The 25,930-nt window shown below is 35.8% G+C and overlaps 1 protein-coding gene and 1 non-coding gene across 3 annotated transcripts in view; both read left to right on the top strand.

Moving 5' to 3' along the window:
* LOC138707499 (oxysterol-binding protein-related protein 11-like) overlaps positions 1 to 15,176 on the top strand; it is an 89,166-nt gene extending 73,990 nt beyond the window's left edge. For both annotated transcript variants that reach the window (XM_069837010.1, XM_069837009.1), the window contains 2 exons: positions 3,211 to 3,372; positions 9,123 to 15,176. In XM_069837010.1, the coding sequence (XP_069693111.1) occupies positions 3,211 to 3,372; positions 9,123 to 9,245 (285 nt within the window). In that variant the 3' untranslated portion in view covers positions 9,246 to 15,176. The remainder of the gene's footprint in view (positions 1 to 3,210; positions 3,373 to 9,122) is intronic.
* A 3,115-nt stretch (positions 15,177 to 18,291) lies between these two features.
* On the top strand, positions 18,292 to 18,363 carry TRNAN-GUU (transfer RNA asparagine (anticodon GUU)). The gene has a single exon. It is a non-coding gene; the product is annotated as a tRNA-Asn (tRNA).
* Positions 18,364 to 25,930: the final 7,567 nt, after the last annotated feature.

Here is a 25,930-nt window from a genome sequence, read left to right as displayed (position 1 = left end):
TTGCAAGTATACTTTTGATCAGTTATCTATATATATCACATGAAAATTTTATTGGGGGATTTAAATGCTAAAGTAGAACGGGAGGGTATTTTTAAACCCACTACTGGAAAAGAGAGCATACACATGACTAGTAATGTCAATGGAGTGATGTTAGTCAACTTTGCGACATCAAAAATGTAATTGTCAAAAGTACAGTATTCCCCCATAAGGATACAGTAGCATGCAAATTAATCCGAACACGACATATTTTTACATTTTCTGTCATTGTTGGCCTCACAGCTTCTCATACCGCTTTAATTGACATCTGTAGTACGTGTAATTCCATTGTTGAAGGTCTGTCATTTTTTTTTATAATATGTGACATTTTGCCTGTCGTTTTGTACTTATAAGCATTTCAGTTGTGTTGAAGACTTAATACTGCAATCCTGTATACATTCTGTCATCTTCACAAATGGATACAACTCCACGAAAACGGTCTAAAATTATAACATTAGCAGAGCATTCTTCTATGACACAGAGGCAAATTGCTGCAGAATGTCACATCGGTTTGGCTACTGTTAATTCGATCATAAAACGATACAGGGAGACTGGATCCATCACAACCCAGAAAAAAGGAAACTGTGACCGGAAAAGGAAGACTTCACCTGCAGATGATCGTTTAATTGTCAGGAAAAGTAAATTAAATCCTAGACTAACTGCTGTCGACCTAACCCGCGAGTTAATGGCTACCACTGGGGTGAATATTCACGTCACAACAGTGCGGCGTAGGCTTTTGGAAGCTGGACGAAGGGCTCGTAAGCCTATTAAGAAGCAACTGCTAACCCCTGTTATGTGCAAAAAACACTTAATGTGGGCAAAATTACATCAACACTGGACAGTGAATGACTGGAAGAATATACTTTTTTCCGATGAGTCTCATTTCGAGGTCCATGGCCACTGTGTTTCTTACGTACGGAAAGGATCCGAAAAAGTAACAGCAGCTCATCTCCAACAAGCACCCAAATACCCCCCCTAAAGTAATGTTTTGGGTTTGTTTTACACATGAAGGGCCTGGAGCATTAATACCTATCAAGGGAATGATGAATTCTGACAAATATATTCACTTATTGGAAACCAGAATCGTACCCCAGCTGCAAAAATCATTTCCAGATGGCAGAGGTGTGTTCCAACAAGACCTGGCACCATGCCATACGTCTCGAAAAACTACAGAATTCTTCAACAAGAAGAATATTCAGGTACTCCCCTGGCCAGGCAACTCACCCAACATCAACCCCATTGAGAACATGTGGTCAATTTGCAAAAGAAGAATGCAAAAAATGGATTGTTCTACAAAGGAGATGATTTCTGCCCTCATTGGTGTATGGTTTCGTGATGAAGAAATGAAGAATATTTGTGGGAAATTAGTGGAATCCATGCCAAATCGTCTCAGAGCTGTTATTAGGAACAAGGGAGGCCACATAGATTACTGAGGTATGTCTTAGATCCTTTTTTTATCCCATTTGAGTGTTTTTGCATAAGTAATTACATTGTTCGGATTAATTTGCACGCTACTGTATGCATAAATATACTTGGACTTCTCCAGATGCATTGACACACAACCAAATAGATCACATCTTGATAGCTAAACGGACACATACCAGTATAGTAGACATTCGAACTTTCAGGGGGCAGACTGTAATTCTGACCATTTTTTGGTAATTGGAGAATTAAGAGAAAGACTGTCATTAGCCAAGCGAGTAGAGCAACAAGTTATTATTAGTAAATTCAATACTCTGAAATTAAAGGACGAGGAAATTAAGCAATATTATCAGGTCGAAATTTCGAATAGGTTTGCCACTTTAGGAAGTTCTGGAGAAGTTAAGAAAGATTTAGATGTTAATAGAGTGTGGGAAAATATCAGAGATAGTATCAAAATAGCAGCTGAGCAGAGCATAGGTTATTATGAAACTAAGAAAAAGAAACGGTGGTTTGATGAAGATTGTTGCATGGTAGTAGAAAGAAGGAAACGGGCAAAATTGAAATTCTTACAGGATCCAGTTGAGGAGAATAGAGATAATTATTTCAATGAAAGACCAGATGCAAGTCATACACTTAGGAATAAAAAGAGAGGTTACTTGAAGGAAAAACTGAATGAGGTAGAAACAAATAGTAAGAATAAAACTGGGGCATCACGAGTGTTTGCACTAACATTTTTTTCATGGAAAGGGGTAGAAAATTCTTCAATCACCTAAATGAGTGGATTAATGAGAATACTTTTTTGCAGGTTTCTGCAATTTGAAGGTTCCAATTTAAACTTTTATCCATATAAATACCTAGATTCTTTACTGACCCACTGAATGGAATTTCGGTGCTGTATATTTTAATCGGGGACAAATTTGGTATGGTAATAGTGCTTAACTAACGTGAATGGCCCACAATGATTGACTGTGATTTTTCTGGATTTAGTTTAAGTCGGTTAGGGAAAACATAGAAATTTTACTTGAAGCAAGTAAAGCGATAGGTTTCGAAGTAAATCCCGAAAAGACAAAGTATATGATTATGTCTCGTGACCAGAATATTGTACGAAATGGAAACATAAAAATTGGAGATTTATCCTTTGAAGAGGTTAAAAAATTCAAATATCTTGGTGGAACAATAACAAATATAAATGACACTCGGGAGGAATGTCAATTTCTTGTTTTGAAAAGAACAATTATCAGATTTTTTTTTTTTTTTACTTTTGACGATATCTCTGTATTTCATAACCATTTCTCTTAGCTCATTTCTTTCTTCTTATGTAAAATGCTTTCTCGGCATTTTGTATAATTTTTAGATCTATAATATTTACTTCTGTATTTGTGTACGATAATAATGTTGTTTTAACAATTTGAAGGTGCTGGAAAACAATTGAATATACAAAAGCGCTCACGTCTAGCCACGTTGCCATATTTCTTTCGATGTCAAGGGAATGCTCAGTGTATATGAAAGAGTAGCATCTCTGCAATATGATCTAAAATAAGTATTAAGGAAATGCTCATTATTAAGTGTTTTCTTATTTTATAAGTAACGACTATGAATTCGATCCTAAATTACTTGTCTTTGCTGTGATGCATCCGGTTAAGATTGACATCCAATGACAGACACACCTTTTGTACACTAGTTTATATGCTAATGGATGTTCAATATGAACTTTATTTTAATTTTTCACTTAATTCCCTCACTCCTTTTTAGGGAGGAAGTAGCGTGATGCAATTATCAGATCTCACAGTGTATAGGAAGAGAGTCAAGAGATTTTCAGCGCAATCCGCTAATGAGTCACGTAAGCTGTGGTTTGATGTTACACAGGCTCTTAGAGTTTGCAACATTAATGCGGCTACTGGTTACAAACAACAGGTATGTTTCTAATTTTTTTTCCAACTGTATGTTGTGACATGCCGAATTTGTTTGTGTGTTATATGGAAAGAAACATTTTAAAAATTCTATTTAGTCGCAGATTTTTACGAGATAATTATAAATTTTCCAGCAGCTGGTATTGTTTACCATTCAGCTGGTAAATTTTATTTAAGATCGGTCAAAAGACATTCTGTTAATTATTGTCAATAAAGCACTTAATCAATCAGTCAATCATCGATAGGGTCCACTATAATCCAGTGTAGCCTTCAGTTAGAATTTATTTTAACAAATGAGGGCTACTTTGGTGAGTGTTGATTACAGTCGCCTGCTGCTAGTAGCTAGAGTAACAGGCATGGTCACTATGTATTCCACAGCTAAGTTTTGTGCAACTTTTATTGATAACTGTGTTTTGCTGCTGTATGGACGTGTTTCAGATCTCCTTTATAATTATTACATATGATACAGGAGTATCACAGTTGATATAACTATGTGACAATATGAGGGGCAAAGGCTACTTAGGATTTTCTGGTCTCTGATCGAGTCAGAACCCTCATAGAACTGATATTTAATCTTTGCGGTGAATTTTGGTTAAGTCCGGAGGGCTTAATTAGTCACATCCACACTCCTCAGCTCCATGCTGGGACCTCCTGGGATCTTTTAAGATGCAAAAGAGAGAGTGGTGTGCGGAAAACAATGGGACGTTACCACATTTACCTTTCCCAAGAAAAACTGCAAACATGGCATGATGAGTCTTTCCATGGTAAAAAGGAAGGGAAAAGGTACGAGAGATGCAATTGGATCAAATATTAATCCAATAACAAATATAAATGTAATCCATCTCCACCAAAATATAAACTGCACCTTGACCTGAAATAATTTATATAGTTAAATCAAGAAAATTCAATTTACCCTAAAAAGATCTTCATTATAACGGCGGTATACATATATTAACTCTGGTAAGGTTCAACGCTGCTACGAACAATCGACAAAAGATACCTAGAGAAGAATAAAGAAGTATAAATAGTATTTGTGGACCTAGAAAAGGCATTTGACAAAGTGGATTGGAATAAACTGATGGGGATCCTAAAGAAAATTGGTTTAGATTGGAAAGAAACGAGTCAAAGTCAGGATAGGAGAAGAAATGTCAGAAGGAAGCAAAATAGGGAGAGGAGTACATCAAGGACACCCTTCATCATCTACACTCTTCAACATCTACTTGGTGGATTTAGTGAAGAACTGTTTTCAGAACATGGAAGGAGTGATAGTAGGAGGAAGAAGAATAAAGTGCATAAGATTTGCTGATGATAGGACATTGTTAGCAGAAGAGGAGATGATACTAAGGAATATGCTATTGGAGCTAAATGACAGCTGTAAACATATGGGATGAAGATAAATGCAAACAAGACGAAGACCATGGTCATAGGAAAATAAATAAAGAAGGTAAACTTGCGAATTCTAAATAAGGCAGTAGAGCAAGTGGACAGCTTCAAATACTTGGGGTGTACTATAAGCAGTAACATGAGCTGCTGCCAGGAAGTGAGGAGGATGATAACAATGAGCAATGGCAAAGGAACTTTTAATAGAAAAAGGAGCATCTTCTGCAGACCTGTGGAAAAAGAACTTAGGAAGAGACTAATGAAGTGCTTTGTGTGGAGTGTAGCATTGTATGGGACAGAAACATGGACATTAAGACGAAGTGAAGAGAAGCGACTATGAATTGTGAATATGGAGGAGAATGAAGCTTGTGAAATGGACAGCCAGAATAAGAAACGAAGCTGTGTTGGAAAGAGTGGGTGAAGAAAGAATAATGCTGAAACTGATCAGGAAGAGAAAAAGGAATTGACTGGGTCACTGGTTGAGAAGAAACTGCCTACTGAAAGATACACTGGAAGGAATAGTGAACGGAAGAAAAGTTTGGGGCAGAAGAAGGTATCAAATATAGACGATATTAAGATATATGGATGATATGTGGAGACTGAGAGGAAGGCAGAAAATAAAGATTTGCAGTGAAAGACCTGCCCTTGGGTGGAACACTACGGATGGATGGATGGATGGATGGATGAAAGAATGAATGTGACCTTTTCTGGCTGTTGTTGAAAAGTTTTTGACTATGTCTTGGGAAGTTTTGTACATTTTCAGTTTTTTTTTTTTTTTAATGGCCTGTAAAATTTTGCCTTTTTCAGATAATAGCCAATCGATCCTTAGGTTTGTAAAATGAATTTTTTATAGATATCATTTCCTTCTATAACCTATCTTTAATACAACTTTATGTTGTTTCTGGACAAACGTTTTTACTCAAATTGAACATCATCAGGTTCTAGTTATATACTTAAACATTACGTAACATCGGCATGAACTTTGAACTATACAGTGGAAAATTATATTGTACATCAATCTTATGTGCAAAAATTTGTCTAACAAGGCCAGTGTAAATTATAAAACATACAAATAGTTTTTAAGTAACCTAGAGATTCATTTCTGCCCTCACATAAGCCCGCCATCGGCTCCTATCCTGAGCAAGATTAATCCAGTCCCTAGCATCATATCCCACCTCCCTCAAATCCATTTTAATATTACCGTCACATCTACGTCTCGGTTCTCCAAAGGTCTTTTTCCCTCAGGTCTTCCAACTAACACACTATATGCATTTCTGGATTCACCCATACTTGTTAAGTGCTCTACCAATCTCAAACATCTGAATTTAATGTTCCTAATTATGTTAGATGAAGAAAATATAGTATGTAAATTGTGACTAGTTATCATTAAAATGATAAAATATTGTAATCACGGGTTCAAATATATTATTGTGTTACATGTATTACATAGTACAATTATATTGAAATTAGTGTGTGATTACAGTTAATGTTTATCCAGATGAAATTGTTAAAATAGATTGCATCTGTATTGTTTAGAAGAGGTGGGTGTTCGCAACATATTTTGACGTAGCATCATAAACAAAACGAAATTGTTCTATGAGAACCTTGCTATGTCAGGCATTTTTAACAGTTGATTCTGCCACCTCTTCTAAACTATACAGATGCAGTCTTGTTTAGCAATTCCATGCCAATGTTATATAGTGTTTTAAGTATTACTTGACATTACTTGACTTCAGTAAGGCATTTGATACAGTTGACACGGACCTTCTATTATGTAAATTAAGACTTCTGAATCTTTCTGAAAGTTCTGTTACTTGGTTTGAATCCTACCTTCGCGAACGTCAACAATGTGTCATTGCATGCGATTATTCTTCAAAATGGTGTGTCGTGAAATCTGGAATTCAACAAGGATCAGTTCTCGGACCTTTACTCTTCATGATCTATATTAATGACGTGACTAATATGATAAAACACTGCAGATACCATATGTATGCTGATGACTTGCAAATTTATTTGCATTTCCACCCTGATGAGATTAGTGACGCAGTAAACAAAATAAACGAAGACTTGAATTCGATTTCACTGTGGGCACACAAATTTGGATTAAGGTTAAATCCAGAGAAATCGCAAGAAATCGTAATGGGACATAATCGTCTACGAAGCACTCTTGATTGTAGTACTATACCACATATAAAATTGAATGGGATTATTGTTAAATACAGTGAAACAGTTAAAAATCTTGGCATTTTTATGAATAGCGTTCTAAATTGGAACACTCAAGTAACACACATTTGCAAAAAAATATTTTCTCAACTTCACTCCTTGTTTCATATGAAAGAATTTCTACCACTTAGTCTAAAAAAGAATCTTATTCAGACGCTTGTAATGCCCCATTTTGATTATTGCGATTCCTTGCTAACTAATATAAGTTCACTCTTAGCTGAGAGACTACAACGTGTTCATAATGTGTGCATACGATTCATCTGCATTACTCGTAAATTTGATCATATAACACCTTCCCTCCAGTTACTTTCATGGGCGCGTCTGAAGGAACGAAGAACTATACATTCACTGTCTCTTCTGTTTAGAATCATGCATACTTCTACTCCGAATTATCTGTTATCGCGCTTTCAATTTCTTACAACTCTTCGAAACCGACATCAAGCACTTCTTTCTATCCCTTATCATAGAACGTCTTTATACTCATCTTCCTATACTGTAGAAATACCTCGCCTCTGGAATTCGTTACCTAATGACGTCAGGGACTGCCGGACTTTATCACAATTCAAAATTAAATTGGAAAATTTTGTCTTAATGTTTTTTAGGTATTGCTAGAAGTATTGATTTGTGTTTTTTTTTCCTTGTTCTTTTTTAATCTAAATTAAAATTGCAAGTTTCTTGTTTATGTTAGTTAATTAGTTAGGATAGAATTAATTATGATACTTAATCACTCATTTAAAGTTTGTGTGACTGCAACCTGTGTGTATTTTTGTGTGGCTTTACTTTGTTTATAGTGTTTTTTTCTCTCTCTCTCTCTTTATTTCTTGTGTAGCTTTACTTTGTATATAGTGTATTTTTTTTCTGTTTATTTCTATTATTGTATTTGTATTCCTGGTGTCGTGGAAGAGAAGGCCTGATGGCCTTAACTACACCAGAATAAATAAATAAATAAATAACTAGAACCTGATGATGCTCAATTGAAGTGAAAACATTTGTGCAGAAACAGTATAAAATTTTATCAAAGATAGGTTTTAGACAGAAATAATATCTACAAATGAACCATTTAAATTATCAGAACCACAATGTCAATCAAACTTGTAAAATGAAAGTTGATTGAAGCAAATGAACTGAATAAATATATCGTTTTCAAAAGTTCTGTTTGCCTGTTTCGCCATGTTATGAACTTTCTTATTTCGAGGTTGCATCAGGCACTAGATATCCATATAAATATTATTTTCTTTGGGAGATTCTTGACTTATAAGAATAGTTCTGTGTGCATGTAAAGTTGATTCGTATTTGATTGTATTAAATATAGCCCCCATAATATTAGTGAATATGCAAATTGATTTATCAAAATTTATAATTAAGAATTAAGAGCATTAATGGCCACAATTTTAATATGAACACTGAAGGATGGTGAACATAGTATAAAGTAAATTTCTTGGTATTTTGTAAAGTAATATCTTGGTCTTGACGTCTCATTATCAGGGCTTTGTGATTTATCTGTATAAATGTGAACATAGTTTTTATATTTACTGCAAATTAATCCTGTGCCATCTGAGAGGGAGTGCAGAATCAGTTTCAGATTGGTTTCCTGGAATTTGTATGTCATGTTCTGGAACCATTCACTTCCAAGGAAGAATTTCATTTACAAGTGCAGTGCTAGCAATAAGTGTGACTAATATAATGGTAGTTAGTCTTTGTTTCATAAAACTTACATAGGATATTGTCTGACAATTTAAAGTACATCTGATGTCTGAATAAGGTTTGTAATTATAAATTATTTTTATAATTTTTAAGCACATAGCATTCATTGGTTCAATTATATTCAATTTCTATGGCAACAATTGATGTCTGTGTTTTGAGATTCCCAGACAAACTCTTAAAGTCCCATTTTGAAAAACAGAAATTTTGTGTAGATGAGTTGCTGATACTCATTCCAATATTTCACATCCGTATGTTAATTATTCTGTAAGAGGCAGATATTGCAGTTTTGGACTCCCAGAAGGGAGGGTCTTTGTGAGGCTAGATCACCAATATCATCTGCCTCTGCATTGGATGAGTATTTTCGTATATGAAAAACAAAATTCTCTTTTTGTTTGCACTTTGCTCTAAGTGGACAGTCTAAAACTTAATAAGCATGTTTCTTTTCAGCTTGAAGAGCAACAGAGAATTGAAGAGAAAATTAGAAGAGATACCGGCACAGAATATCAGGCGAAGTTTTTCCATAAAGTGGGTGACAACTGGATTTATAACAATATACTTTGTGAAGTATAAATTGTGCAAGCCAATGAACCCACATTAAGAGAACCATCCCCAAGGCCCGAAAAGTTTCTCAGGGATTTCATCAGTTTAGCTTTATTAGCATTGCATATGGAAGACAGTGTTACACATATCGTGGTGACTTGTGACTTTTTTAATATATCGAATCAAAATCCCACTAATTTTTTATGACACAGTGAAGAAACATTAACAAGAAAAACAGTGCTTATCATTCCATTTTAGATATTCATGAAATCAGGAACATTGTTTACAAAAAGTTTCCTTCAAAACTTATTTCAGTTCCCTTGGGTTACTTTGTGTTATTTGTGTATGCTCCCCCTATGTGAAATGTAATAGGAAAATGATTTTAGTGATTACAAACTGAAATGACGTACTATACATGTTCATTAACTGGTAAACATTACCTAATTGATTACTCGACACAGTGCATAATTAGTGCTACAACATTAGATAAATATAGGGTAAATTTGTCCTTTGCAGTAAACTGCATCTCCTAAGAAAATATTCTTAAGTTTTCTGTACTTCATGTAAAATACAAAGTAACATTTCAAAATATGGTACACAGTATCAGTGAATTTTAGAACATTATTATCCAAATGCATGGCTAGATTATTGTAGTATAATTTGTAGTAAAAATCACTGACAGGAATTTAGTATTGTGGTAAATTGCCAAAGGACAAAACTTTGATCAAAGAAGAAAGCATCTACTTTTGTCTAAAATAGATGCAAAATCCTATCATCTTGATGGTTAAAACAGAACGCACATTTGCATCTTTTGTCCATAATGTGTCGAGTACACATTTTTTCAATATCTTTGACACTTCTTCTAAATCTCATTTGAGATAAATCGATATATAATATATAAATATATATATATATATTTTTTTTAAGCAAAAATTTCAGATACTTTCTATTGTGTTCCTTTACCCAATAATTAATAGTAATAATTAAGTATAATCTATTACAAACTATGGTGATTCATTATACCACTGAAAAAAGTAAATGTTCATTAATTCTTTAAAGCAAGAACAAGCAAGGTGGTTATATGAGGTGCTATCATATTCATCTCAAGTTCAATGAGATTGGAGAAAAGACGTGCTGTGTATTACATAATCTATAGAATAAATTCACTACCATTAATTAATTTTAAGCAACGAATAAGCAGTTAAAGAGGATGAATGTATATAAATAATATCTTTTACTGATATAAAGAGGCCGCTATGAAAACTTTATTTCCCACTATGTACAGAGGACGAACAAGGTATAAAGAAATTACGCTTATAATTTTAAGTAATGTAACTACAGACATGTAATATATTTCTGCCTTCGATATTTCATGTGTTAATAATTTTAAGTTCAGTGAAGTGGTGGCAGGCTAGAACTATCAGAGATAACTATTTAGTTTTCAAGTTTACCGTCCAGTTGAGTTAAATATTTCAGACTGATATTTTTGATGGCCTAAATATGTAGGTGGTGATTCAAATACTGCAAGTGTGTTCATGTACCATACAGTTTAATTATACTTACAGAATAGAAGAGTTGGTATCTATTACTGGATTAACACTGTTAATATTTTCACAAAATTTCTCTATTAGTTTGTATTGCTTAGTGATTAATAGTGTCTTAAAAGTCTCTCTACATTCACATTAGCCAATAAGATCATGCTCTGCTCATTGTCAGTATTGGTAACCATTGTACGACATACATAGCTGTTGTGTTACCTCTCTATAAAAAAAAAGGTGGCTTTCCTTTGACTTATGAGGAGCTTGCAAATACTGACAGTTTAACGTATTTCATCGCATAATCGTGGCCTTTTTAATATCTTTTTTTTTTTTTTTTTCCCCCGAGTGAAAATATATGGTGCGACCATTATGTGAAGAATAAGTTAAAATGGTAATGATTGGTCACATCAACTTTCAGTGATCAGCTTCCATATAACAGGGGAGTGTGCGAGCAAGTAAAGCCAATTGCGTGATTCGTAGTAGAAGAGGAAGGAAAAGGATGCTGGAACCATAATGTGAATAATGTCTTAATAAAATAAAAATTACTTTGGTGTTATTGAATTAAAGACACTTTTATTGATTAAAAGATTCACAGTATTGTTGAATCACATGTACCGGTACATCTGATACACTGGAGTCGATATTATTTGCATAATGAACTATCCTGTTGAAAAATGATTGGTCTAGGCCTAAAAAAGTATTTATGGTCATTGGCTTGGTGCTAACATCTCGTACCTCCACTCCATTCAATTTCGTCAGTGGCCACTACTGTTTCTTGCACATTCGACCTTGAACATAACTGTATTTTGTGTTGCAGTGGCGGCACATTAGTTTTAAATAATTCTTGATCATGATAAACAGAAATATCCATGCGATGAAATTTTAAAGTCCTGATCAGTTTGTCTATAAATAATGGTGCGACCATTATGCAATGAAATACGGTATTCTAATTTTTCATTTGAATTCTGAGTCAAGTTTATGCCAGACTTTCTTTTAAGCTGTGAAACATTTTGTATAGATGTATCTAACAGCCATGTGAAAATGAGCCAGAACAATTTTTTGCCCCACGACTTTCTACTTTATATCTGTTTGTTCTCATCCATGAGGTCTGCTCACCCATGTACCATACTTAATATATTCACAAACAAGGAATGGGCGAGATATTGTGACCTCTTTCTTTTCTTATTTTAATTATTGTTTTATAGTGCCAACAAGAAAGCGTGGGTGAACAGTTGATACCACTGTTACATTTGAGTTGTCATGCAATCTTGCAATGAGGACATTATTATCAATACTTCGGTATTAGTAATGCCCTCTTTTAGTTTCTTCATAACTTGTTTGATCAAATTTTGCGCTCTTTGGGTGCTCTGTTTTCACGTATAGTGTCAGCCCCATTGTAACCTTGTTTCTTAGATGTGACAATAAATTGACACGTTAACAAATTATCAAATCAAGAATTAAGTGGTCATATGTTTCTTCTTTCATAATGGGAACATTGTCAGTTCCTGCCATTCTTTCACTATCAGTAAAAATAACCTCAGCTTCAGCATTCAGTTGCCTACCATTTAGATTGTCAGCCATGCTGCCCTCTTCATCTGCAAATACCTCATCAGATAAAACATTGGGTTCTGGTGGTATCTTGTGGATGCTGTCGATCTCTGCTTCATTTTCCAGCTCCAAAAATTCTCATGAACGATTATGGACATCTGAGTGATTTTCGTTTTACTTGTGCCATTTTCTGTTTCTTCCATCACCCATTTAGTAATGAGAAAGTGCAAAGAGTGATTGACATCATGTTATCTATTGCTACTGTATGGTAACAAAAAATATGCATATATCATCAACAATGCTGAAGATTCAAACCTTAATATTAATGTATATGGATATTGAATTAATAATGAGGGAAATACCACAATTGTCATAACAACCACATTCACACAGTAAGAAATAATTAATTTCAACTTTTTGTTCCATTCCATATCACTCCTGATAAAACATGTTCTGAACTGCGTAGTTGCTCACAACTAACTGCTAATTAAATTTGTGCTCTTATGTTATAATAAAAAAGACCCTATCATATAGTTCGGGATCTAAGAGATAAGTGCAAATTTAATTATTTAAGTGCACCTGTGAGACAAATTAATTTTATTGTTGCAATGCATGTCATAATATGATAACATTGGGCAAAATGGGTAGACGATATGGAAAATATATTGAAATTCATTTCTAACAGGCATTGCAAACAAATTCATTTGGCAAGTATTTGTTGCATTTCAAGTTCATTACTTGTCTTGACTGAATTACTTCTTATATTCCATGGACAAGTAACGATGTCAAATACTGAGGTATTAAAACTATATCTAATTGTAGTCAGACCAAGTAACTACATGGTAACATCACCAAATGATCTTTCAAATTATGAACATATATTACTCACACTTAATAGAATTCAAATGAACAAAATTGGTACTGATGGAAAGAGAAATCTTGAGAGTTTTGTTTCAGTATATCACAGATATTCAATGCGAGTCCCTCTCAGGTAACTTAGCATACATCCATTCTGTAGTCGAGTTCCTGCCACACGCATTACAGCATAGCCTGATCGCTGTGATACACTCTTGTAAAACAAGCATGGTCTGTAATGATGGTGATATGTAGACTCTATTTTTGACGAACCTCTGTAGAGAAAAATATCCCAGGGCATTGTGGGCAATCTATCTGTTTGATAGTCAGCTTATAAGATGACATCATATTTCCCTGTGAATGTGTGGGAGTGTGCCATCCTGTTAGAAGATGGAACTAGGACTTTCCTGTTCCAATTGTGGCAGGAGTCATTTCTTTAACAAATCTAGGCTAGGCGCAAAATCTCCATAATCGTCATCTCATTGAGAAAGGAAGGAGAATTCACCTTTGCATTTGTTATTATGCAGCACACATTAACTTTAAGGATGTTACACATGTGTTCCCACAGGTATGTGGATTTTCTGTCCTCCAGATCTTGACATTTTCTCTGTTTACCTTACCCAAAAACAGTAAGTGGCTTTATCATTGGACACTAAAGATTCCACAAAACCATCAGTTTCCGTTAGTTTGCAGACTCTTGCAGAAAGAATGTTAGATCACGTTGTTCAGCCTGCAACAATTGTAGTTGATAGGGGTGAAATCACAACCACTTGTGTGTAGAATCTGCTACACTGTCCAAGCTCCATACTGCATCTGCACAAACCCACTCTACCGCTTCCTCGCTGATGGGCAGCCAGTTGACTTTCTCTTACAGATGTAGCCCCTTTCCTTAAATTTGGATTACCACTTATGAATTGAATACCCACTGGGTGGATCTGCTGCAAACTTGTGTCGGAAATTCCATTGTATATGAATATGAGACAGCTTCCCTGCTTTTGAAGGCAGCCATTTTCTTTCATATTGCCCTGGCGTCGTACAGTGCATACTACGTCCGACAGTTGGACCAATGTACATTTTGAAAATGTCTTTTTCCATCGGTACTAATTTTTTGCACCTAAATTCCATTGAACGTGAGTGACATATGTTTTTAATTCAAAAGATTATTTAGTCTAGTTCTGTACTTATTGTAAAAAAAAATTCCTAAAAATATTTTCACTCTTGTCGAATACTGCTTTATATTTTGTCCACCTACTATTTTTTTACAACTATATACTATTGTGGAATTGTGAAAATTTCAAATTAATGTTCACTATTTGATTCAAAAAAATTGTTATCCTGTGTTCTCTAATTCCCATGTTTTTTCTCTCTCCAGCCACTGCATAATAGAAGAATTTTATGCCCACATTCCTGCAAATATTCTTGTATCTTTATAAGTAAGTGCATTCTTTCTTGGTTGGACTTCAATTCTTTTGCAACTCACATAAGATTCGATTGTTCTAGTTGAATCTTTGAATGAATGGCACACAAGAAAGTCCGAGGCAACTTCATATTATTGTATCAGTAAAATAATTTTTTTTCAAGAGTCATATCATATTGTGTAATGTTACAAAGAATTAATATTTTACATAAGAAAAATAAAGGTGGTTAAATTGAATAAGCTTGTTTAGGTCACTGGTTTATTAAACATGGTACTGATAAATGATATGCATGGAGAAAATGTAGTGAATGAATTAAAGGTTCCATTTATATGCTTGGCCTTCCTACTTCATAAGTTCAGCTGAAAATTTTACTGCTGTATGTCATTAATTGAAACGAGTGTTGAGAAAAATGCATACAACATATGAGGCTGTGAAATATCTTTTGTGCATAAATGTAACTTTCTGTATTAGTTTCTGATACTGGAGTTTGTTTTCTTTTTCTTCTCACCATGGTGAAAGCATTAAATTTAATGTTTGACTTCAGGTCTATGTACTGCTTAGAATACCTTTTGTGCATAAAAGTAACTTTGTGTTAGTTACCAGTACTGGAGTTTATATTTTTTTCTTCTTTTCCTTCTCATTGTGGTAAAAGCATTGAATTTAGTATGTCTATGTACTGCTTAGAATTAAACCTGTTAATTAGATGTTGGTCTAGGTAGTTCTCGCATTTTACCACATAACAAATATTTTCTGTAAGTGAAAATGTATTCTCCTTCCCCCTTTCGGTATGGAGCTTAAACATTATGAGGGGTATTATCTTTTGCCAAGTACTATACTAAAAGCCAGGTTATGAACCGACTAAACCGGAAGCAACGTTCTGTTGCTCTCTTTCTGAGCTCTGTTGCCACATAGTAGTGCGAGATTCAAAGCGTGTTCAGTGTTTGTCACCGATATGTTTAAAATAACTACTGTATATAGTTCTCGATAACACTATCCACAATATTAGCAATTAAAATTACTGTTTTTAAGAAAGCACGAGCTAATGATGCTGGTACGAAATGCGACACGTAATGCACGTGGTACTGCAAATGAACTGGCTACACTGTCTCCGTGATTCCGTTGCCAGATTTTCGTTAGCAGACGACATTTTCACGCGAGATCCAATGAAAAGCTCCGTTCTTGTTCTCTCCTCCACCCCCCACACTCAACATGTCATCGCTGCACAGGCTACCCCTCTAACCCGCACTTTCCTCTCGCCCTCCCAACTACTTCCTGTTTAGTCGGTTCATAACCTTGCTTTTAGTATAACAATACTTCGATAATATACATACGAGCCATGAATGATTACATTTTGGTCCTTTGAAAGCCAGGTAGGTATATTTCTCTTGGAGAGGGATATTCAAACTCTCAAGGATTGTTCTTTAAGTGTCCATCTATACAAATTTAATGTTACTAACCCGTGAAGGAGTCTCCTATACATTTGAAAAAAACATTGTGTAGAATTGTACCACTCTTCAACTACTGCAGTTTATATTACTAACTACTGTTATTACTACAACTATAGTGCACTAATTTCATTTCCTTGTCAGTAAGTGGAACATTTTACTGTCCATAGCTGTGCTAACAACATGCAAACTGATTGCAGACAGACCACCTTGGAATCGTGACGAACTCTGGGAACATGTTCTTGATGCCTGGGAGGACATCGCTCAGGATCTTGACTGTTTTCGGAGGCTTGTCGATTTCATGCCTAGGCGAGCAGAAGCTGTCAGAGAAGCTGAAGGCTTTTGGGCAAAATATTAGTATATATTATTTTAATGTACCGAAGTACATATGATATTTCCATTCAGATATTCTGCATCATCATACGATGAAAGAGTAATAGAATGGAGAAAAATTCTCTCCGGCGCCTGGATTTGATCCCGGGTTTTCAGCTCTACGTGCTGATGCTTTATCCACTAAACCACACCGGATACCCATCCCGGCATTGAACAGAATCATCTCAGTTTAAGTTCCAACTCTTAGATTCCCTCTATTGGCCACCCTCTGCACTATGTCATAGATGTCTATGAACGTAGGATTGAAGTCCACACTTGTGCTGAGGTGCACTAGTTATGAGTAACTAGTTGGCCGGGATCCGACGGAATAAGCGCCGTCTTAAATCACGAAGTGTTTTACGCATATATATTATTTTAATGTACCGAAGTACATATGATATTTCCATGCAGATATTCTGCATCATCATATGATGAAAGAGTAATGGAACGGAGAAAAATTCTTTCCGGCAACGGGATTTGAACCCAGGTTTTCAGCTCTACATGCTGATGCTTTATCCACTAAGCCACACCGGATATCCATCCCGGCGTCACTAGTCACTCATAATGAGTGCACCTCAGCACAAGTGTGGACTTCAATCCTACGTTCATAGACATCTATGACTTAGTGCAGAGGGCGGCCACTAGAGGGAACCCAAGAGTTGGAACTTAAACTGAGACGATTCTGTCCAATGCCGGGATGGGTATCTGGTGTGGCTTAGTGGATAAAGCATCAGCACGTAGAGCTGAAAACCCGGGTTCAAATCCCGGCACCGGAGAGAATTTTTCTCCGTTCCATTACTCTTTCATCGCAAAATATTAGTAGTTCAGTAGCCTATTTTATTTCATTATTTTTTGTATTTTTTGTAAATTTTTTTTAGGCCAAATAATAATCCACATTTTGTTTTACTAAATGAAATTAGGTCCATGAGCTGTGATAATGAATATTACTGTCGTATACTTTAAAAAAATTGCCTATCACGGGAATCGAAGCTTCGACTGTATGCACAATAACGGCGTGCCCCAAGCACCTGAGCCATTCAGTGAAGACGAAAACAGTAACCAGCTGCATGGCTGTTCAACTGCACAGGTGGTTTCGGGTCCAAGGAATATGCACCGATGTTCTGGAGTGAACAAGGCTCTGAAATCAGCTACAAGGGTTGGTCCGGGTTTTTTTTTCCCCTACTACTGTACAAAGACTGGTGTACACATAATTTTGTCAAGGGGGGATTATTATTAAAATTGTATACCATTTACATTACTGGTATTTTAAATTTTGTATATTAGTATTATTGTTATTACATTACAATAAATGTATTAATATCCTTATAAATCCTTATAAAATCTTTGAAACGTAATTTTTTCAAAGTCGTCCATTTTTAACAAATAAGTTAAATTTCATGTTGTGTTGGCTTCATTTTATTACAAAGTCGGTACTAGGTTATTTTTATAACAATATTCATATTTAATTAATTATATTTATGTGCTATTAATTTCTGGATCCTCGTGGTCATCCTTAATTAAGGCCGGACAAGTTATTTCTCTCTCTCTCTCTTTAATAAAGAAAGTGCTGCAGCACCAAGCACAGGGATTATATTGAAGGAGGGGTAGGAGGACTATGCCTTATATCTATGTAGATTTTGTTACTCTGACAGTGAAAAATTAGAGAAGAAAAAACGATTATGGATAAAAAAGTACTGAAATCTAGAATAATTTGAATAATTTAGGGAGTTATACCTGAAAATCTTGATTTGCATAATACACGTCACTGTTCGTTAACAGAAAACCACAATTTAAGTCACACGGAGTTAGTGTGCACTCGAAGTTGGTTGCTTGACGGTTGTCAGCCCACTTTGAGGTCTGTGGATATAGAGGGAAAAATTGGATCGGTGTCGGTTAGAGTTCCCGAGTAGCTCAGTGGTAGAGCGTTGGTACGTTAAACCAAAGGTCCCGGGTTCGATACCCGGCTCTGGAACAATTTTTCCCTCGAAATTATTCAAATCAACTTTACAGGGAGTTATACCTGAAAATCTTGATTTGCATAATACACGTCACTGTTCGTTAACAGAAAACCACAATTTAAGTCACACGGAGTTAGTGTGCACTCGAAGTTGGTTGCTTGACGATTGTCAGCCCACTTTGAGGTCTGTGGATATAGAGGGAAAAATTGGATCGGTGTCGGTTAGAGTTCCCGAGTAGCTCAGTGGTAGAGCATTGGTACGTTAAACCAAAGGTCCCGGGTTCGATACCCGGCTCCGGAACAATTTTTCCCTCGAAATTATTCAAATCAACTTTACAGGGAGTTATACCTGAAAATCTTGATTTGCATAATACACGTCACTGTTCGTTAACAGAAAACCACAATTTAAGTCACACGGAGTTAGTGTGCACTCGAAGTTGGTTGCTTGACAGTTGTCAGCCCACTTTGAGGTCTGTGGATATAGAGGGAAAAATTGGATCGGTGTCGGTTAGAGTTCCCGAGTAGCTCAGTGGTAGAGCATTGGTACGTTAAACCAAAGGTCCCGGGTTCGATACCCGGCTCCGGAAAAATTTTTCCCTCGAAATTATTCAAATCAACTTTACAGGGAGTTATACCTGAAAATCTTGATTTGCATAATACACGTCACTGTTCGTTAACAGAAAACCACAATTTAAGTCACACGGAGTTAGTGTGCACTCGAAGTTGGTTGCTTGACGGTTGTCAGCCCACTTTGAGGTCTGTGGATATAGAGGGAAAAATTGGATCGGTGTCGGTTAGAGTTCCCGAGTAGCTCAGTGGTAGAGCGTTGGTACGTTAAACCAAAGGTCCCGGGTTCGATACCCGGCTCCGGAACAATTTTTCCCTCGAAATTATTCAAATCAACTTTACAGGGAGTTATACCTGAAAATCTTGATTTGCATACTGAAATCTAAATATGCAATTTTTTTAAGTTCTAGGGGAGGTTCAAATCCGGTAACTCCCCTTGCATATGGCCATGTTTACAAATAATTAATAAGTGTTAGAAGCAATTGCGATATGTAATAAACTGTGTATGGGTATTTCTTACCATAAACTATGTTTTTTTTTTAATTTTACGGCTATTTGAGGCAGGAATGTGACAGAGTTTCCTTGTTAGTGAAGAAAACATTGAACATGGTGATTTTGACAGAAAATCAAAACAAAAATATTCTGAAGAGGAAGTGGAGACAATTCTTTACCAGAAAAGGTAAAATCAGCAAATGGTATAGGCTGTGTTGGAATATGCACGACATCAAGAACTGAAAACATTTACATTGTGAAAGTACTTTCTGACCCAACACATACTGCAAAGGATATAGAAGATGAAGTTTTTCAATGTGATTTGTCTCACTGTGATTGGAAAAATTGTGGAATGCACATCAGTAACGTAAGAACACGACAATACTTGTGAGAGAGGGGGAGCCGGGGATAGAGGGGGAAGGGGAGTGAACTCATGGTTTGGTCTGTTTTATATATTGGAGTAACAAAAAGCACACCACACCAATGTAAAGGAAATGTGGGCAAGTGATGTAACGGGAATGGAAATTGCAAGAGCTGTGATAAACCACAAACTATAATTTTGGAATTATCAATTTGTTTTTCTATTTTGACTGTTATGAGACACATGCTTAATATACTTTGTATAAAGTGCAGAGAAGTAAATTTGACATAGTTAGAAAAACTCATATTCACATAATTTTAGTTTTGTATTCAATTTATATTTTTTAATTCAGTTATAATTGTGTAATTTAGAACAAAGTGCTATATATCGTAAAAAGTATGACATGCGCCTTTTGATGTTAAAATGGGAGATGTGCCCACTGGAAGGTTGAGGAGGAAAATGCGGCAGTAATAATCGGATAGTAAGCACTCTACCATTAAATCGGTTGGGCCAATTGTCTCGAATGGCCAGAATCACTGCGATCACATGCTAAAGAATTTGTTTTGCTTTTATCGTACTTTTCCATAGCCTTATTTTGAGGCAGAAAATGCATAGAAACGGGATTTTTGTAGAAGCTGTGAGAGAATACCCTTTCCTGTATGATGCATTTGTAACAGCTTACCATGACAACAGGAAGAAGACGATGCATGGAAACGAATTTCTGAACAGTTTTGAAGAATGGATTAGTAATATATATATATTACTACGGTTTATTCATCCACTGAAGTCTGTGCAGTGGCATTGGATACTTAAAAACATTACAATAGACATACAACAAAATTTTCATCAAGCATACCATTAATTTACTAAAGTTAAGATACAATAATCAAATGTACCAGCAGAATTAAATATTACAATTAATTTTACTGGTATTTCAGGGCACAGTGAAGTGAAATGACAGCAGTTTCCTATTTTTACTCCTCGCAAACATGGAACACTTGCTTTGGCAGCCATTTTTAGAGGGGTGTGTGCTTTAAATCCCCTGCATTTTCTGTTGTTTAACTGCATTTTTCTCGGTTTTTAATTTTTGCATTTCTTATTTTTGTTCAAAACTTATTTTCTTTCATAAATCTTGAGCTACCCACATGAAATTTTTTTTCCAAACTACCTCCAATCTATGGTCCATTAAAGTTTGCATGCATTAACTCAGTAGGATTTCAAAAGATTTAAATGAATGAGTACATTAAAAATTTCCGTGCCAATTTTAATGACAGTATGCTGAACATAATTGTAAACTTTCAATTAATAAATGATGAAGAGATAAAAATGTAATTATTATTTTCATGAAACGCATTTAAAAATATACGAAATATTCACCAATTGAACTGAAAGTTTGTGTGTATATTATTTTTATATCAAATAATGTGTATATAAAAAAATGAATACTGTAGCACCAATATTTTAAAATTTTCAAATTTCACTTTAGTGTAACCTTAAATTTAAAAACAGATTCTTCTGATTTATTCAATAAATTCATTCCCCTGTAATTTTCAGTATTTCCTACTGATTGTTCAACCGCTAAAATTATTTTGAAATTCATCAGGTACAATTTGAGACTGTCCTAATATATTGGTTGGCAAATTAATGGATAATATTTTGTTCTAATAATATGTTGGTTATAATCTACATTCCTTTCTGTTTGTTATATGCTTTCTTAATGTAGTGCATCCTGCTTGGCTTTAACTTGTTTTATAGCATTTACATTTATAGATTTATATACCGGTATTTATAATATTAGTCTAAGTCAGAATGAGATCCATTTCTTCTAAGTGAATTCAAAAACCATAATCTTTTATCAGATTTCACAACTCCCTTAGTCTTAGTTACCCATACTTCCTGCTGAAGGCGTATCTCTTTAAGCATAAAATAAGTAATGAATAACATGTAAATGGGAATTCTTGTTCATTTTATTAATGTGTAAAATGATGTAGCTCTTTAATGCACTGATAAAATAATAAAAACAAGCTAAAAAAAAAAGCTTTAATTCATAAATGAATAAGTTTTTTACAAACATGAATGATATTTTTTACTTTATTTTTCATTTTTACTCGTTACTGAGGAAGGTATGCTGTAAAAATACAGTAGTTATTTACAATTGCGTTACCAAAAAAAAGGTAGGCTGTATTTACATATTTGGCTTCTAGGCGAGATATATATACATTCTGCAAACAAAGACAAATTGAGCATCGATGCCAATTTTGCACCGCAATAAGGTTGGAACGTTGCTGTGGAAGTGGTGGCCGTTGGAGAGGTGGAATCATATAATCTCATGCCTTGCATGTAAGATTTTTGGTCAGTATATAGTAAACGAGTTTTCGTAAGGTCAAGTATTAGTGACAAGTTCGGTTACCTCAGACTTTCAAAATGACTTGCATATACGTATTTTGGTCGGTAGGTAGGAATAGATAGATATCCACCTTCCTTTGATAACGCAATTGTAAAGAATTACGAAAAAATGCTGAGGTATATATTGGTATAAATGTTATCGTGCGAATAACATTCCACAATTAATGGACCGCGTTAGTGGGAGTGGCTGGTTGCCATGGCAACACTTGAGCAGGTTTCAAAATATGTCTTGGTTTATGACCATTCGCATTGTTCAAGACGTTGGATTTAATATCACAGTTGATCATTCATCGTGATATTTATTGATACCTAAATCGCAAGAAATGGCATAATAGAATTTCACAGTATAGTAGTTTTTCTTGGAGATGAAAGCAAATTGTCAGATAAAGACGAAAATGAAGTCTAATCGGGACACATCAAATCTATTATTTATCAGAATGTGGACTCATAAAAGGAATTGTTAAAGATAGCATGAAAAATAAAACTTATGAAGTTCAAATTGGTATAAATCACTATGTAAATTGACACTTACTTACAAATGGCTTTTAAGGAACCCGCAGGTTCATTACCGCCCTCACATAAGCCCGCCATCGGCCCCTAGTGCTAGATTAATCCAGTCTCTATCATCATATCCACCTCCCTAAAATCCATTTTAATATTATCCTCCCATCTACGTCTCGGCCTCCCCAAAGGTCTTTTTCCCTCTCCCAACTAACACTATATCCATTTCTAGTTCGCCCATATGTGCTACATGCCCTGCTCATCTCAAACGTCTGGATTTAATGTTCCTAATTGTGTCAGGTGAAGAATACAATGCGTGCAGTTCTGTGTTGTGTAACTTTCTCCATTCTCCTGTAACTTCATCCCTCTTAGCCCCAAATATTTTCCTAGGCACCTTATTCTCAAGATAATAACAATAATAGTAATAATATGTCCGCTGTCATTAGGTTGAAAAGTAGGGGGCTGACGGGATCTCCCTGCAACACACCGTTTGGTTGTGTGATGGGCCTTGATGTCCTTAGGTTGTCGCTTATGTTCACCACATTATACTCTAACATGTTCCTTATTATGTTGGTGAGATAATTCCGACCAAACTTGGTCTCCAGCTTTGTAACTAATATCTATCTAGCAGATCCAAGGCCTTTTTATAGTCTATGAAAACTACGTATCGTTTCCCCTTGTGATGACGTAGAGCTTCCTCTATTATGTGTAATAATTCTGTGACAGTCTGGAGCGTTGATCTTCCTTTCCGGAAAAAAATTGCTCTTCTGGGATTATATTTCCTGCAAGTTTCGAGAGTCTTTGTGTGATGATTTTGGTGAAGATCTTGAAAGCAACATTCTCTAGAGTGATGCCCCTATATGCATCTGGTAGTGTTGTATCTCCTCTCCCTTTGTAGAGCACTTTAATTGTGGACGTCCTCCATAGTTCAGGTAATTTGCTTGTCTCCAGGCACTTATTGAATATCATTGCCCATGTTTCCCTCAAGATTGGTAGTGTGTCTTTTATATTCTCGTTAAAAATTGCATCTGGACCTGCGGCTTTTTTGCATTTTAAACTCAGTATTGCTGCAGTGACTTCTTCTTCTGTAATTTTTGGGAAATCCTGTTCTTCTGTTATTACGGTTGTGGGGTATGCTCTCTTAGTATGTCTGTTGTTTAATATTTGCTGGAAGTGTTCCTCCCAAGTACTCATAGATATTTCCTGTGAGAATTTCGGTTTTCTGGATTTTAGTGCTACATATGGGTCTTTCACTGCTTCTTCGACAAGTCTTATGCCTTCTTTCTCCACGTGCGCTGCTTTCTTCTCTTTTATCAGTAGTTTGTATTGTCTTCTAGCCTGGCCATACTGCTGTAGGGTCTCCGGGGATTTTGTTTTCTTGGCTGAGTGTAAAAGGTTGAGCACGTCACATCTCTTCCTGTGGCAAGTAATGTCAAACCATGGTTGGGCCTTTCTGACTTTTTTTTTCAGTTACAATTTGCACTGTTCTAATGATGTCCGTTATTTTGTAGGCAGCTTCATTTACTTTGCCATCCTCAATGTTCTTGTTCACCTTTATTATTTGTTCTGTGGCTTCTTCCAGTGATGCTGTGACTACGCATCGTGTTGTTTTCTTGCTATTGCTTTGATTTTTTTCTTTTTCTTATAGTGAGGTATCTCGAGGTTTGCCAAAATGGGAATATGCTTCCTGAGAGGGGTTGTAGCTGACTTTGTCAGTGCTTGAATGGAGATTTTCGTGGCACGCGGATTCAGGAATATGTCGATTGTGCTGGCACCATTATAGCTGACATACGTGGTTTCTTTCGGATCGTTTATCAGCTTGAAGCCTTCCTGTTCAAGATACGCTATTGTTTGGGCTGTTTTAATGTTGTGAATGTCCGTCCTGCAATTGAAGTCACCGGCTATCATAACCGCTTCTTCTATACTTGTTGTTGCAATGGATTCATTCAGTGCTTCAATTATCTCTTGGGCAGAAAATTCCGGCTGAAAGTATCCACCAATGATAATGATGCAATTTGTTTCTAGCTTAACAGATTTGGGGTCCTCTTTAAAACAGTCATAGGAGCTAGCCATGGCTTCACTAGACATGTTCTGCCACCACTTGGTCTTCCCATATTTCCTTGGTTAGCTAGCACGTGGTAGTTGTAATACCCTGGGAGGTCTACTTCTTTTGTGAGAAACGTTTCGGTAAGTATCGTAATGTCTTCCTTGAATATGTTTACTGGCATGATATGCCTTACTCCGTTCAGTCCTTCTATGTTCCATAGGAACACGGATGCTTTTCCGCTCCTAGATGAAGCTACTTGCTGGCTGTTGACTGTCCACCAGTGTCCCCGAAAAAGATACTGCCTGACAATAACATCTTTTGGCCAGAAATCTGGCAGATCCACCCATTTCAGGTCTGCGAATGATATGCCTACTCTAAATGCTTTGTTCGTCCCTTTCGTCTCGAGTTGTATACACTCCCGTACTTCTTGAAAACCGTTACTAGTTAGGTAATTTCTGAGTTCCTCCGAAGTGGTGGCACAGTGAAGCTTGCCTACGTAGAGCCACCCGATATGTTCTGCTGCTGTCAGAGTATTATCTGGTTGGTTTCCTGTTATTCGTGTCCGTTTTCGTGCTTGTCTCTGTACTACATTTGACCACGAGTTTTCCCCATGCTCTCCATCTAGTTCTATCGCCTCATCTGTTTCTCTGGTTGCCTCCTGAGCATTCTGCTCACTTGCTCTTCGAATTATTGGTTCGCTATGCTCATTTCCTCCTTTGACATGTCTTTGGTTTTTTTTAATTGGGTTATTTTACGACGCTATATCAACATCTAGGTTATTTAGCGTCTGAATGATATGAAGGTGATAATGCCGGTGAAATGGGTCCGGGGTCCAGCACCGAAAGTTACCCAACATTTGCTCGTCTCTGTCTTTGTTACTTCAGTGCTTGTTTCCTTTTCTTTGACAATAGTGACATGCTTTGGTTCATCTTCTTTTGCTTCGGTGCTCCCCTGTTATATACTTCTTTCAACAAAACAACAATTTCCCATGTGCGTTAGAAAGAGAGAAAGATACGCCTCAGGTGTGCCAATAGTACGGAAGTTACACGTCACGGTTATTTTCAGCATTTCTCTACAGGAGTTGTATCAGTATCTTCTATGATCTATTATTTAGTTTAGTGGGTATTTTTAGCACTCACAGCGGCAAAATAATATAATTTTACATTGACAATATAGCAATTTAGGGGTTTCTGCACGGCTTCACAGCG

Source organism: Periplaneta americana, chromosome 10 (genome assembly GCF_040183065.1).
Source record: "Periplaneta americana isolate PAMFEO1 chromosome 10, P.americana_PAMFEO1_priV1, whole genome shotgun sequence".
NCBI classification, from domain to species: Eukaryota; Metazoa; Arthropoda; class Insecta; order Blattodea; family Blattidae; genus Periplaneta; species Periplaneta americana.
This window is presented reverse-complemented; position numbering and strand designations above follow the sequence as displayed.